This window comes from Doryrhamphus excisus, linkage group LG3 (genome assembly GCF_037039965.1).
Source record: "Doryrhamphus excisus strain RoL-2023G ecotype Guam linkage group LG3, RoL_Dexc_Guam_v1.1, whole genome shotgun sequence".
In the NCBI taxonomy this organism is placed as follows: domain Eukaryota; kingdom Metazoa; phylum Chordata; class Actinopteri; order Syngnathiformes; family Syngnathidae; genus Doryrhamphus; species Doryrhamphus excisus.
In genome coordinates, this window is record NC_136359.1 from 13,711,829 (window position 1) to 13,724,004 (window position 12,176).

The 12,176-nt window shown below is 42.2% G+C and overlaps 1 protein-coding gene across 3 annotated transcripts in view; it reads left to right on the top strand.

Moving 5' to 3' along the window:
- adgrv1 (adhesion G protein-coupled receptor V1) overlaps window positions 1–12,176 on the top strand; it is an 80,753-nt gene that overhangs the window by 26,951 nt on the left and 41,626 nt on the right. Inside the window, exons 23-57 of one of the 3 annotated variants that reach the window (XM_058071120.2) lie at window positions 317–496; window positions 989–1,169; window positions 1,238–1,431; window positions 1,513–1,642; window positions 1,992–2,072; window positions 2,327–2,466; window positions 3,387–3,752; window positions 3,828–4,071; window positions 4,161–4,376; window positions 4,459–4,674; window positions 4,834–5,078; window positions 5,165–5,346; window positions 5,430–5,928; window positions 6,009–6,318; window positions 6,412–6,621; window positions 6,691–6,821; window positions 6,908–7,007; window positions 7,091–7,270; window positions 7,352–7,515; window positions 7,618–7,705; window positions 7,841–7,864; window positions 8,371–8,449; window positions 8,527–8,665; window positions 8,773–8,914; window positions 9,006–9,271; window positions 9,356–9,531; window positions 9,629–9,756; window positions 9,842–10,023; window positions 10,168–10,314; window positions 10,389–10,469; window positions 10,562–10,826; window positions 11,056–11,178; window positions 11,255–11,477; window positions 11,631–11,835; window positions 11,926–12,072. In XM_058071120.2, coding sequence (XP_057927103.2) covers window positions 317–496; window positions 989–1,169; window positions 1,238–1,431; window positions 1,513–1,642; window positions 1,992–2,072; window positions 2,327–2,466; window positions 3,387–3,752; window positions 3,828–4,071; window positions 4,161–4,376; window positions 4,459–4,674; window positions 4,834–5,078; window positions 5,165–5,346; window positions 5,430–5,928; window positions 6,009–6,318; window positions 6,412–6,621; window positions 6,691–6,821; window positions 6,908–7,007; window positions 7,091–7,270; window positions 7,352–7,515; window positions 7,618–7,705; window positions 7,841–7,864; window positions 8,371–8,449; window positions 8,527–8,665; window positions 8,773–8,914; window positions 9,006–9,271; window positions 9,356–9,531; window positions 9,629–9,756; window positions 9,842–10,023; window positions 10,168–10,314; window positions 10,389–10,469; window positions 10,562–10,826; window positions 11,056–11,178; window positions 11,255–11,477; window positions 11,631–11,835; window positions 11,926–12,072 — 6,384 coding nt within the window. The remainder of the gene's footprint in view (window positions 1–316; window positions 497–988; window positions 1,170–1,237; window positions 1,432–1,512; window positions 1,643–1,991; window positions 2,073–2,326; window positions 2,467–3,386; window positions 3,753–3,827; window positions 4,072–4,160; window positions 4,377–4,458; window positions 4,675–4,833; window positions 5,079–5,164; window positions 5,347–5,429; window positions 5,929–6,008; window positions 6,319–6,411; window positions 6,622–6,690; window positions 6,822–6,907; window positions 7,008–7,090; window positions 7,271–7,351; window positions 7,516–7,617; window positions 7,706–7,840; window positions 7,865–8,370; window positions 8,450–8,526; window positions 8,666–8,772; window positions 8,915–9,005; window positions 9,272–9,355; window positions 9,532–9,628; window positions 9,757–9,841; window positions 10,024–10,167; window positions 10,315–10,388; window positions 10,470–10,561; window positions 10,827–11,055; window positions 11,179–11,254; window positions 11,478–11,630; window positions 11,836–11,925; window positions 12,073–12,176) is intronic. The other 2 variants (XM_058071121.2, XM_058071122.2) reach the window with 2 other exon arrangements.

The window sequence follows — 12,176 nt, forward strand, 5'->3', positions numbered from 1 at the left end:
ACTGGAATTGGAGAGCTACATACGTATAGTTACTCATGTTCATCAGCACAGCAGGTGGCAGAGCAGAGAGACGGCATTCCATCAGAAACTAGAGGAACTACCTTTGTTCCTGAAAGGACATAAAGGCATGTAGACTATCAGGTGGCCACTCTCTGAATCACGTTATTAATGTTATGGAATTAGACAATGAAATGTTTGGAATGTAGCACATTTTAATATACTGCCATTTAACAGCATAATATGCATTTAATATATTTAAATTGTTTGAATTTAACTCAGGTTCAACATTTTCTTTTCTTTGTACTTTTTGTCATAGACTTCTGAGGAGGGCTCTACTGTTTCCTGTGTGATTGAGAGGATGCGAGGATCTCTCGACCACGTTTATGTCAATTATTCTGTCACCCAAGTGAGTAACTTGGACAGTGAGATGCCTGCAGATCAGGATTTTGTCAACGCCACAGGAGTTGTTCTTTTCATGCCTGGACAGCGCTCGGAGGTGAGTGATACAAGTGTGTCAGAATGAGTCACCAGCTCGATTTCATGTGGTTTAAAAAAAGCACAATAAAGCCCCGGTGCTTTTCTTCTTTCTGTCTTTTCTGTCTCACAGATTGCATTCACAATTGTCATAATGCTACTTTTAATTAACACTGTCAGAGATGTGTTTATTTAACAACCTATAAACCTTTTTTCTCCAGTGGTGATTGCATCATATTCAGATGTGTTTCTTTTAAAATAAAAATACAGTACACATTTTTCACACGGTATTACTACGTGAGTATGTTGTATGTTCAATATTTCTAGTTAATTCAAATAATAAGGTTCATGTTTTTGAGTGCAAATGTCTGAATGGGTACGTGACTGTAAAAAGTTTGGGAACCACTGCTCTAAGGCTAAATTGAACAGCATTACAAGAAGCAGAGTGGCTCTGTATTTAACTGCCACTTGCAGTATTCAATTACAGGATTTATGTAAAAAAAATGTTTTTTAGGTACTGAACCTACTGCTGTTGGATGACAGCCTGCCCGAGTTGTCAGAGACCTTTCACGTCAAATTGGTGTCAGCAGAGTCCAGCGATGGGAAGCCAGGCTCCACTCCCACCAGCGGAGCCAGCATTGACCCCAATAATTCTGTTAATATTGTTACTGTAACAGCGAGTGACCATCCTTATGGTATTCATCTACTCACCAAAAACATTTTGCTTTATTTTCTGATGTTTAACGCTATGTCCTCCTTGCAGGCTTACTGCAGTTCCAGCCTCATCCTCCAGTGGACGTTTTGATCCCTCCTGCTTTAGAACCTGCACACATCACAGTCAACGAGGAAGACGGGCAGGTCCGCCTGCCAGTGGTCAGGGCCCAAGGCCTTGTTGGAAGGGTCATGGTAGGATACAGAACAACACCCTTCACAGCGTCAAGCCCTGAAGACTATGAAGTGAGGCTCCCCACCATAATACCATAATACACACTGTCCCATCAAATTCTAATAGACTGGTGGTTTTTTTTCATTTGTCAGGACTCGGAGGGTATGCTGGACTTTCTACCAGGAGAGAGGTTAAAGTTCATTAATATCACCATCGTTGACAATCCTGTCCCAGAGCTGGACAAGGCCTTTAGAGTGGAGCTCTACAATGCTGATGGAGGAGGTGACATGTCAAATTCTACGTATTTGTTATTTTGTTACCTATCCTATTTTTGGATTCTGCAAGAACTGGCCAAGTTAGCAGTAGTTAGCTTTAATTTGCTAAATTTGACTTGTAGGATTTATTGTTTCAAAATCTTCACTGCTAAATCTTGACTTGTGTTTTACCTTGGCCATCTGGCAGAAACACTGCTCTGTTTTTGTGCATTTGGTGTCTTTGTGAAAAGCGTCCCACAATCCTACCCATCAGCAACCCTTTAAATGTGTTTTTGTGATATCTTATCTCCTGGTCTGATATCCTGGTGTGAATCCTTCCCCTTCCTCGTGTGTGATCCTGGTTTGTGATCCATCAGTGGATCAGTTTCTGCATGTTGAGGAAAGTGGTAGTGGGGAGAGTGACTCAGATTTCCTGCCTTCATCCTTTCTCCACCGTGGTAAGTGTCTGCTTTTAGGATGCATCCCTCAAAGTCTAAGTATTTCATCCATCAGGTGACATTATCAACAACTCTCAAGCCTCTGCTATCTCATGTTACTTTGCGTCTGCATTCAGGCAGATTCTTGGTGTGTGGACATGAACACGCACAATTGCACATATGATACATCTGCTTATCTTATTTCATGTTCTTTGGTATAATGTTAAAGTAGAAGCCAAAAAATAATGCTATTGTTGATTTGTCATATTGCACAGCCAGCTTGGGAGCTGCTTCCCGTATCACAGTTACCATCGCTGCCTCTGATGATGCCCACGGAGTGTTTGACTTCAGCCCTGACTCTTTGTCCATTAATGGGACAGAACCTGAGAATGAACGAAGCTCTGTTGTTCTACAGGTCAGTTAAGGAGTTTAACGATAAGTTGTTTTTTTTTTCAAAGATAAGTTAAACAAATAAAATACATCTAATTCCCTTAGATTTCACGTTGATGCTGTTGTTGAGCCATTATACCACTGGAGTATATAATGCTGGTTAATACAGTAGATCACAATAAAAAAATTTCCTTTGCAGAAATATTAACATTTAACTTGCTTCATAGACAATTACGTGCAAGTACCAGCCACGTACTTGAAGCTAATGCGTCATGGCAAGCAGTGCGAGAAAAATCGTTGGTACTGTATTTATAAAGCAAAATGTTGTTGATGATGATGATGTAGCCCTTTATTCTTGTCACTTATACAGAACTACAAGCAAAAAAGTGCAATCATCCGTCCATACATATACAACATACAACATACATATATGCATATATATATATATTATATATATCATTTGAAAACCATTGCAGAACTGTACTTTCCTCTTCAATTTGGTATTGAATTAATATGAGTGAGTGGACAAAATAATTGAAGCTCAAATTCAGCCCATTCAAAGCAAACATGTCAACATCAGACTGGAACAAACATTTATTAAACAAGTAATTATGTTCAATATTTAAATTTAATGAAGATAAAAAGGTTTATGCTTTTGAAGTGAGCAAGAGTAGGAGGTACATGGCTTCTAATGTGTGAAAGGGTAAGCCACGGTAAAAAGTATGGGAACCACTTCTGTACAGAATTACAATTCACATGTATGAATGTATGATGTATGAATATTGCCCCCTAGTGGCTGTGAGCCGAACAAGCGATGGCGTCAGTGTGGTTTGATGGCACTCGCAAAATAATCGGTCATTTACGGCAAAAAGTCACAGATTCTCATCAATATATAATAAGAACCTTTGTTCATCATTTTGCAATGTCTTCCTTTCCCTCCTCCAGGTGGATCGGTCCTTTGGTGATCTCTCTAACGTTACAGTCTACTGGGAGGCTGATCCCAGCTCAAGGGGAGAACTCCTTTACCAGTTTGGTAACATCAGCTTTGCAGTTGGTCAAACATCAGAACACATCACAATCACAGTGGCCCAGGATGAAGTTCCTGAGTTGGACAAGAGCTTCACTATTTCCTTGGTGAATGTGTCCCATGGCCGTTTGGGTGTCGATACTTCTGCTACTTTAACCGTGCTCGCTAGTGACCACCCTTATGGTATTTTTGTGTTTGCCAACACCACAAGGCCTGTTCCACTGCCTGAAGGTGACTCATTTGTTACTCTCAAAATCCTGCGACAGAAAGGCCTCACAGGACAGGTAGTATTTGGTTGTTTTTACAATCTTGTTGTCTTCATTTGACTTACAATGTCATTTTCTTTTTAATTTGTCCAGGTGCGAGTTACATACAGGACACTAAAGGAAGCAGATCCAGCACCATACGGGACACCAGGGGTAGGCCGAGCCACTGAAGGGCGAGATTTTGTTCCCCTTCTAGATTCAGTGTTTTTTTTGGCTAATCAAAGTGAAGCAAACATCACTGTCAGAGTGCTGGATGATGAAGATCCAGAGAGAGATGAGTCAGTCTTTGTACAGTTGATTGGAGTTCAGCTCATCGAAGGAGGACAGGCGAGGCTCAGTAAGATGCTCATTTTCAGAGACCACACCTTTTTATAAACATGAACAATCTACAACATCCAATGCATATAATCCTATTTTCCTTTCCAGTTCCCGATTCCCCCTCTCTTGGCCCCAAGATGGAAATTGTAGCCCAGGTGATAATTGAGGCTAGTGATGATGCTTTTGGTGTTCTCCAATTGTCAGCTCCTGCTGTCAGTGTGACTGAAGACTACGTTGGACCAATTATAAACGTCACACGAGTAGGGGGGATATTTGCCGATGTATCTGTAAAGTTCCGAGCTGTGCCTTTGACTGCCAGAGTCAGTAAGTTTAAGGGCGGGCAATATGAACTCTTAATCTGTTTCCCCTCCAATCTCAATGTCCATCTGCGTATGTTTTATGGCAGGTGAAGACTACAGTGTTGCCTCTTCTGATGTAGTCCTTCTTGAAGGAGAATCCAGTAAATCTGTACCCATCTATGTTATCAATGATGTGGTGCCTGAGCTGGAGGAGACTGTTGTTGTTGAGCTGATCAACCAGACTACTGGAGGAGCTCTGCTGGGCGAACTCACACGTTCCATCATCACCATATTGCCTTCTGATGACCCTTTTGGTGCATTTGGTGAGTTTAACCAAGTAACCACTACTATTTTAATTAAGGATGCTCCGATTTATGGTCACCGAACGATATATAGCGGATGGTAAATTTGCTGTACAAGTTGGACACTGACTACTATAAGTTATATGACAACATTGTCATCTTTTTTCTTCTCTTGTCCAGTCTTTCACGCTGCCTCAGTCACCATAGTGGAACCGGTTTCCAACTCCACTGATGTTGCTCTGCCAATAGTCCGTAATGCCGGTACTGTAGGGACAGTGGTTGTCCAATGGCAGGCCACTGTCAATGGTGAACTAGCTGTGGGGGACATCAAACCCACTTCAGGGGAGGTGACCTTTGCTCCTGGGGAGACCATGAAGACTCTACTAGTGGAGGTCTTAGCTGATGATGTTCCTGAAATCACTGAGGTAAGAACGGTACCAGAACATCACATTTGGATTGAATGACCTCAGTTTTCAATAAAACTCAAGATATTGTATCTTGTCTGTGCTAGATTATAAAGATAGAACTCACTAGTGCCAGCAATGGTGGAAACCTTGGAGCTGACACGTCTGTTAACATTAAAGTGCCTGCTAATGACAATCCGTATGGGACAGTCTACTTTGGCCAGCCTGTTTACCGCATCCAGGAGCCACTTGAAGGAGTCTTTGCAGCCAATATTACTGTCCACAGAGGGTAACCGTCATGAATGAAAAATTGTATGTGAATGAAAACATAGTATAAGATGACTTGACATCTTTGTATTGGTTTCATTTCAGAGACGGGCACTTTGGCCGCTTGCAAATCCTGTACAGCACTGTAGAGATCGACCCGGTCCACTTAGCTCAAGCCGAAGGCCAGAACCTACTGACGTACTATGACATCCCAAAAACCGGGATTCCAACAAGTTCCCCTAAAGAGTCCATTAACATCACCAGCCAGAAGGATCCCCTGGCTGCATGTGCAGCTATATGTTTAAGAGAGAGCGTCTGCCAAGCCTTCTCCCTAACATCAAGCACAATCCCGTCATCCTGCAGTTGGGTGACTTCAGGGGCTGATGAACTTGAAATAAAATCTCAGGTCATGACTTATGTTAAAAATGTGACCGCAGCTGCTGTCTTGTTCAGTAGCCAGGCTGTGGCAGGGAGTGATTATGTCCCTGTGATGTCTCAAAGTGCCTTTATGGAGGATGGATCAGGGGAGGCCAACCTTACAGTACTTATTTTGACTGATAAATTCCCTGAAGTGGACGAAAGCTTTGCATTACAGATCTTAAAGGTATTTTTACATGGTTTTCCTTTCTTTATATTTTACCCATTTTATTGTACTAACAATGTAATGCCATATGTCATTCAAAGGTAGGATTGATGAATGTGACAACAGCACAGAACAACCTGCCTACTATTGGCCAACCAGATAAAGCAGTGGTCACTATAGGACTGAATGGAGATGCATTTGGCGTTTTTTTGATATATAGCGTCAGTCCCAACGCCACCAACAAGGGGCTCTATGTTGAGGTTCGGGAAGAACCTTTAGTGGTGGTTCCCCTCGTCATTGAAAGGAGAGGAGGGAACTTGGGGACGGTCACTGTGGAGTGGAGGTTTGTTGGAGGAAAAGCCACGCCAGATAGTGACTTCACAGGAACAGGGGGAACTCTGGTGTTTGATGGTAAGTGGATAGTGTACAATTTTAGAACTGTATTTGAAACCAATCTGAGTTTTTTTTCCAAATTGAAACCAATTTTCAAACCAATGTCTGCAGGTGAACTCAACAAGATCATAGAGATTGAAATCAGAGATGATATTGAGCCAGAAGACAATGAGAACCTTATGATTGGTCTTGTTAATACGGAGGGAGGAAGTCGAATCCTACCCAGCTCGGATACTGTTAACATTGTGATTCTGGCTAATGATAATGTGGCTGGGATTGTGGGATTCCATCCAGCATCACGTTCAGTCATCGCCAGAGAGGGTGGGTTGCTCGACGTAATGCTTTGTCGGTTTGTTGGATCAATTGGACAGGATTATTTTTGTATTACAGGTGAAAAACTGTCCTTATTAGTTTTGAGGACTGCTCCGGGTCTGGGTAATCTCACAGTGGATTGGGTTATACATGGTCCCCTGGTAGACCGGACCTTCACTCATACTGCAGGGAAACTTTTTTTTATGGAGGTAAAACAGAACGAAATCGTGGTGTGACATGTGTGAAGGCAAATGATGGCTCATTTGCATACATTGTTTGCCATCATCTCTTGCAGGGAGAGCTGAATGCCACAATTGTTCTGCAGCTAGTTGATGATGTCACACCAGAGGACAAAGATGAATACAAAATTTCCTTGACAAACATCCAAACTTTTGGTAAAACATCTGCTTGATAGACACTTTAAAACAATGTTTGAAACTTTAAAACACTTTCATTTTTTGGCATTTCCCTGGTGAAGGTCTTGCGGTGACAGGTTATGCCAGTCTTGATGTTCAAGGAAGTGAGGCGGTGCTGACAGTGGACACCAGTGATGAACCATATGGGTTGTTAACCATTGCACCATCATCCCTAAAGGTCACCACTGAGGAGCGAGAGCACACTATAAACATCTACATCAACAGAGAGTTTGGAGGCTCGGGTGAGATAATTCATCATAGATTGAATAAAATCTGTTCTAAACTGCTAAACTGTGATCTATAATCTTATATTGTCTCTTCAGGAGCTGTGAATGTGACCTATGAGGTTCTCAAAGGTTCCCTGCAGGACCTTTCTCAGGTCGAAGGAGCTCTTGCTGAACCAGGACAAGACTTCTTGGCTAGAAGTGGTTCTGTGATTCTTCAAGAGGGTCAAACATCTGTGGCCATCCCCGTCACCATACTGGATGTAGGGACTTTCTCCCCTCATCTACAACACACTGCATGGAAATCAATGTGTTACTTACAAAACATCAATTGAAGCTGTTGTTTCTTTGTTGCGTTCTAACAGGATGACATTCCTGAGTTGCAAGAGTACTTCCTGGTCAACATTACATCAGCAGTAGTCATTACAACTCTTGCCACTCTTCCTCGAATAGGTATCATTGATTTTGCCTCCAACTTGTTCATGAATCGTTGCTATTATTTGCATGTTTTCTTGTACAATCTATCTGAATCCTTTTCTCCTACAATGTGTCTCGATCCTTCACTACATTGCTCTATTTGACGAGTAGAGGTTGCGTATTGCACATTACCAGGTAACATACTGTGCGCGTCTGTGTGTCAATCACAACATATTTAAAATGCCTTCCCTTTTTAACAACCAGAGAGATAACAACCACACCCACCACCGTAGACAGCGCATGCTACTGTAGTTGCTTGCTTCTGCCAGAGTACGCCATGGTCCAGTTCATGAAGAAGAAACGTGGGAGAGCGATTGATATATGGGCAACCAGTACATTGAAGGCTTGTGTTTAAATATACTTTTGGAAGTAATCATATGTTGATGCTTTCCATAAGAGATTCATTTTGTGGATTTAATAAATTTTTGTGAGATTAAATAACCAAATTTAATCAATGTTTGGACTCCTACTGACGAAGAGTGATGAAGGGGATGTCATAATTCAGTCTGCCTGAAAAACATGGCTGCCCAAACCCCTTTTAGAGCTTCTGTAGTTTGCAGTGCAGAGATTCTAGTGCATAAGATTGTACTTTCAAATGATTCCACATTTTGAATATGTTAATCTATTATCCAATTCCATAGACACTGAGCATTTGGTGGCAGAAATCAACATTGCTGCTAATGATGGAATTAGAGGAGTCATTGAATGGACAAACACAATGTAAGAGAGTCCCAAACGTTGACATACTCAGGTGCCATGTCGTGTTCTGCTCAAATGTTTTTTCTTTTGTTTTGTAGGTTTGAAGTTAATGAAACATTAGGGATTCTGACCCTGGTGGCCTACAGGAACAAAGGCACATATGGGAATGTTTCTCTTTCCTTCCACGCTCAAAACCTGGAAGCTCAGCAAGGCCTGGACTACAACGCCAGTGAAATGGTACAACCAAGCACACATTTGCACGAATGTGGATTTAGTGGTACAAAGTATTTACAGTGGCATATTTCTTTCTTTCTTCTTTTAACGGAACCTCTCTGTCCACTCAGATGCTCCAATTTGTAAATGGTGAAAAACACATGTTTGTAGATGTACAGATCACTGATGACATCATTCCAGAGGGAGCTGAAAGATTCCAGCTGATTCTGTCTGATCCCTCACCTGGGCTTGAACTTGGCATCAATACCACAGGTTAACAATAGACTTTTATATCAGTGAATTTCAGTCAGCCCTCATTCACCAATCTGTTATTGACTCTTTCGTGTTTTCTCTTGTCCTTTAGCCACTGTAAACATCCTGGCAAGTGACGATGGACATGGTGTCATATCTTTTAACACCAGCAAGCCTTTCTTACTGAAGGAGCCCACATCAGCGTCAGGGCTGAGCGACAGCATGGCTGCCCTCCATGTGGTTCGGAACCCTGAGGAGGGTACATTTGGTACCGTGACTGTACAGTTTACTATAACAGATGCCAATGGCAGCCTTGCAGATGGTGATCTAATGCCAGCACAAGGGTTTGTGGTGCTGGAGGACGGTGTCAAGTTTAAGGTGAACAAAATTAACAATTTTGATCATTTGTGGTCATTTACTATAAGTGAAAGCATGTCTGAGGCTTCGTCTGTGTTGTCACAGATGCTAGAGATCCGCGCAGTACTCGATGCTGAACCTGAAGTGAATGAGACATTCACAGTGAGCCTGTCCAACCCAACAGGGGGTGCACGGCTAGGTGACCCTCTGCACACGCTCATTACTGTCCTTGAGAACATTGCTCCTTCTGGCTTGTTCCGTATCGGACCCACTCTTGATAGGTATTTTGATTGCTTTTGCCGTTCATGTGATGCAAGGTATTATTGTCTCTTAACACAAAAGAAAACTTTGTCTATGTAAATTATGTTCCCCCTACAGAAGTAATACAGAAGTGATGGCAAATGAAGACGGTGGAACCATCTTTATCACTGTGTCTCGCAGCAATGGTCTAGAATCCGCTGTCAGCGTGGAGTGGGAGACACAGTCTGACACAGCAGTTGCTTCAGGTGATTATTTGCAGCCATTAATTTCATATATATAAATGTTCTCTCTACAAAGCCATGGTATTTTGTCTTTCCTTACTTCTTCAAGAGGGCCCTCTCTCAATGATGGGTTTGTACCAGAGCTTTGAGGACAGTCCCACCTCTGCTTGGTGTTCCCTTCCTGGAATTCCATCCATGCTTGCTGTGAGACTTGATAAGAGTCCTGCCGTGGGAACCTCCGATACGTTGGCCACCCTTTATCGCTGGCAGGGTGTGTTTGTGCCAATAGAGGTAATTCACAAACAGTTATGTATTCATTTCGATGATATTGTCCCATTTAGTAATAATAAAATGGTTGCTGAAATGTGAGGGGTGCTTTCGTTTGCTGCTATGCCGTCAACTTCCTAACAACATGTCTCCTTATCATCCTTCTAGTCTGCTAGAATTCAGGACCCAACTTCTTGTGTTGGATTTTCAATTCAAAACACCACGTACATTGGCATCACACATGGTGGCGCTCCCTTTGCCCCTGCAGCCAACCTCAGCATCTTAAAACTGCACGGGGACCTCAATATCACATTGGTCAGTGCAACTCCAATTATTGTAATCACCTTCTGTCCTCTATATCCGTCTTTTTTGACTCTTGTGTTGTTCAGGAACAAATAATAGGCGTTGAATCTTTGGAAATCAAGCACTTCTCAACTGAAGACAGAGATTTTCTGATTGCATTAAGTCAGGTGATGTCACATGCTTGAATTAATTGTTCCAGCGTGGAAGGTAATTAACATTGTCACATTTTTTTTGTTTTGTTTTTTGCTTCATGCTACAGATTTTTTTGTGGACGGGTACCTCCTTCACGCTCCTGCAGACACTTGACTTTGAAGAAGAGATCATCATTGTGACTCCATTCACCCGTGCAGATTCTATTTATTTAGTAGTTTGCTTGAACAGTGAGACGACCAGCTGCCTCCTTCTTCAATGGTCCAGTGGAAGATTTGGGAATCCAGAAAGCCTCCCTGTCACTGGTAGAGCCAGCCAAGTGGAGACAGTCCAGACGGGGGCAGAGGACACTCTGTTGTTGGTATTTCTTCAAGGTAATCAAAACAGATAGATGGAATGGTCACTGTGGAAATTACCACAAAAAACTTATTGTGTTGGTTAGTCGGGCATGTTCTGTATAGTCATACAAGTTTCTGTATATTTGCATAAGATATAGTTTTTGAAAAGTGGAATGGAGCTAAGCCACCCTGTGACTCACATGTTCTATTTTGTCAGACTTGGTTACTTCTTTTTTAGTGGACTGTAATGTGTACTTGTCTTTAGGTGTCCCTCCTTCCTGTGAAGTGCTCCAGTGGAGATCCGGGCAGAATTCACCTGATTTGTATCAATCCATTCCTCATCCAGGCCTCACTTCAATTCATTATTTCACAACTCCCTCTCAACTCAGTAAGTGCTTGGTTCCCAAGTCTGAAAAGCCAAGAATAACTGCTGACCAGATGTCCTTTGATCTTCTCCCTGCCAGCGTACCTCCTTCTAGCTGGTGGAAATAGTTCATCCCTATACTTCTGGAGGAGTGATGTCAACCTGTTCACAGTTATACTGAAAGCCCCACCAGCTATGAGATTTTTCTCCTTTCAAGTCCCATCTCTCAACACCACCAAGACACTCTTAGCTTCTTCTGAGGAGAACCGCTCCAGAATTTATGAATTAACTTCCGTCTCCAACCAGTCCGACTTCATTCCCAGGTATTGTTTTAATACCTGAATTGTACTTTGTGATGTATTGCATTGTAAATTGTGTGTATGTTCGAATACAACTAAACCATTACCATTACATATCATTCATTCACTCCTTCAACTACAAAGCCAGTGTAATTGCTTTGTTTCCTCCCACCTCAGTTTTGGAGAGCTGCACTTTTTACCCGGCGACAGCGAACTCCAAATTGCAGTGAATGTCATTGATGACGATGTTCCTGAGGAGCAAGAGCAATTCCAGGTCCGCCTTAAGAATCCAAAGGGTGGAGCAGAGATTGGATTTGGTGGTCTGGTGACTGTCGTGGTTCCGAGTAACGACAATGCCCATGGAGAGATTGGTTTTGCTAAGGCAAGCTACTGCAAGTTTTGCTATCAGATTTTCTTTCCAAGAATCAACTAAAGTCATTGCTTTTTATTTTTCTCTTTTTACCTTTGTCAGAATTATCTGTCTATGGAGGTTGAGGAGCTGGAGCAAAATTATCAAATCTCTCTCATTGTGGAGAGGAGAAGGGGGACCTTTGGCCGACTGACAGTTCACTGGCGTGCCAATGGGAGTCTGGCGGACATTTACCCAACTTCAGGAGTGGTGTGTGAGCTTATCACACTCAGTAACATTACATTATGTTATTACATTATACATTATGTACTTACATTGACACCTCCAGTAAGGTGTGAGTGAGAGCACACCTC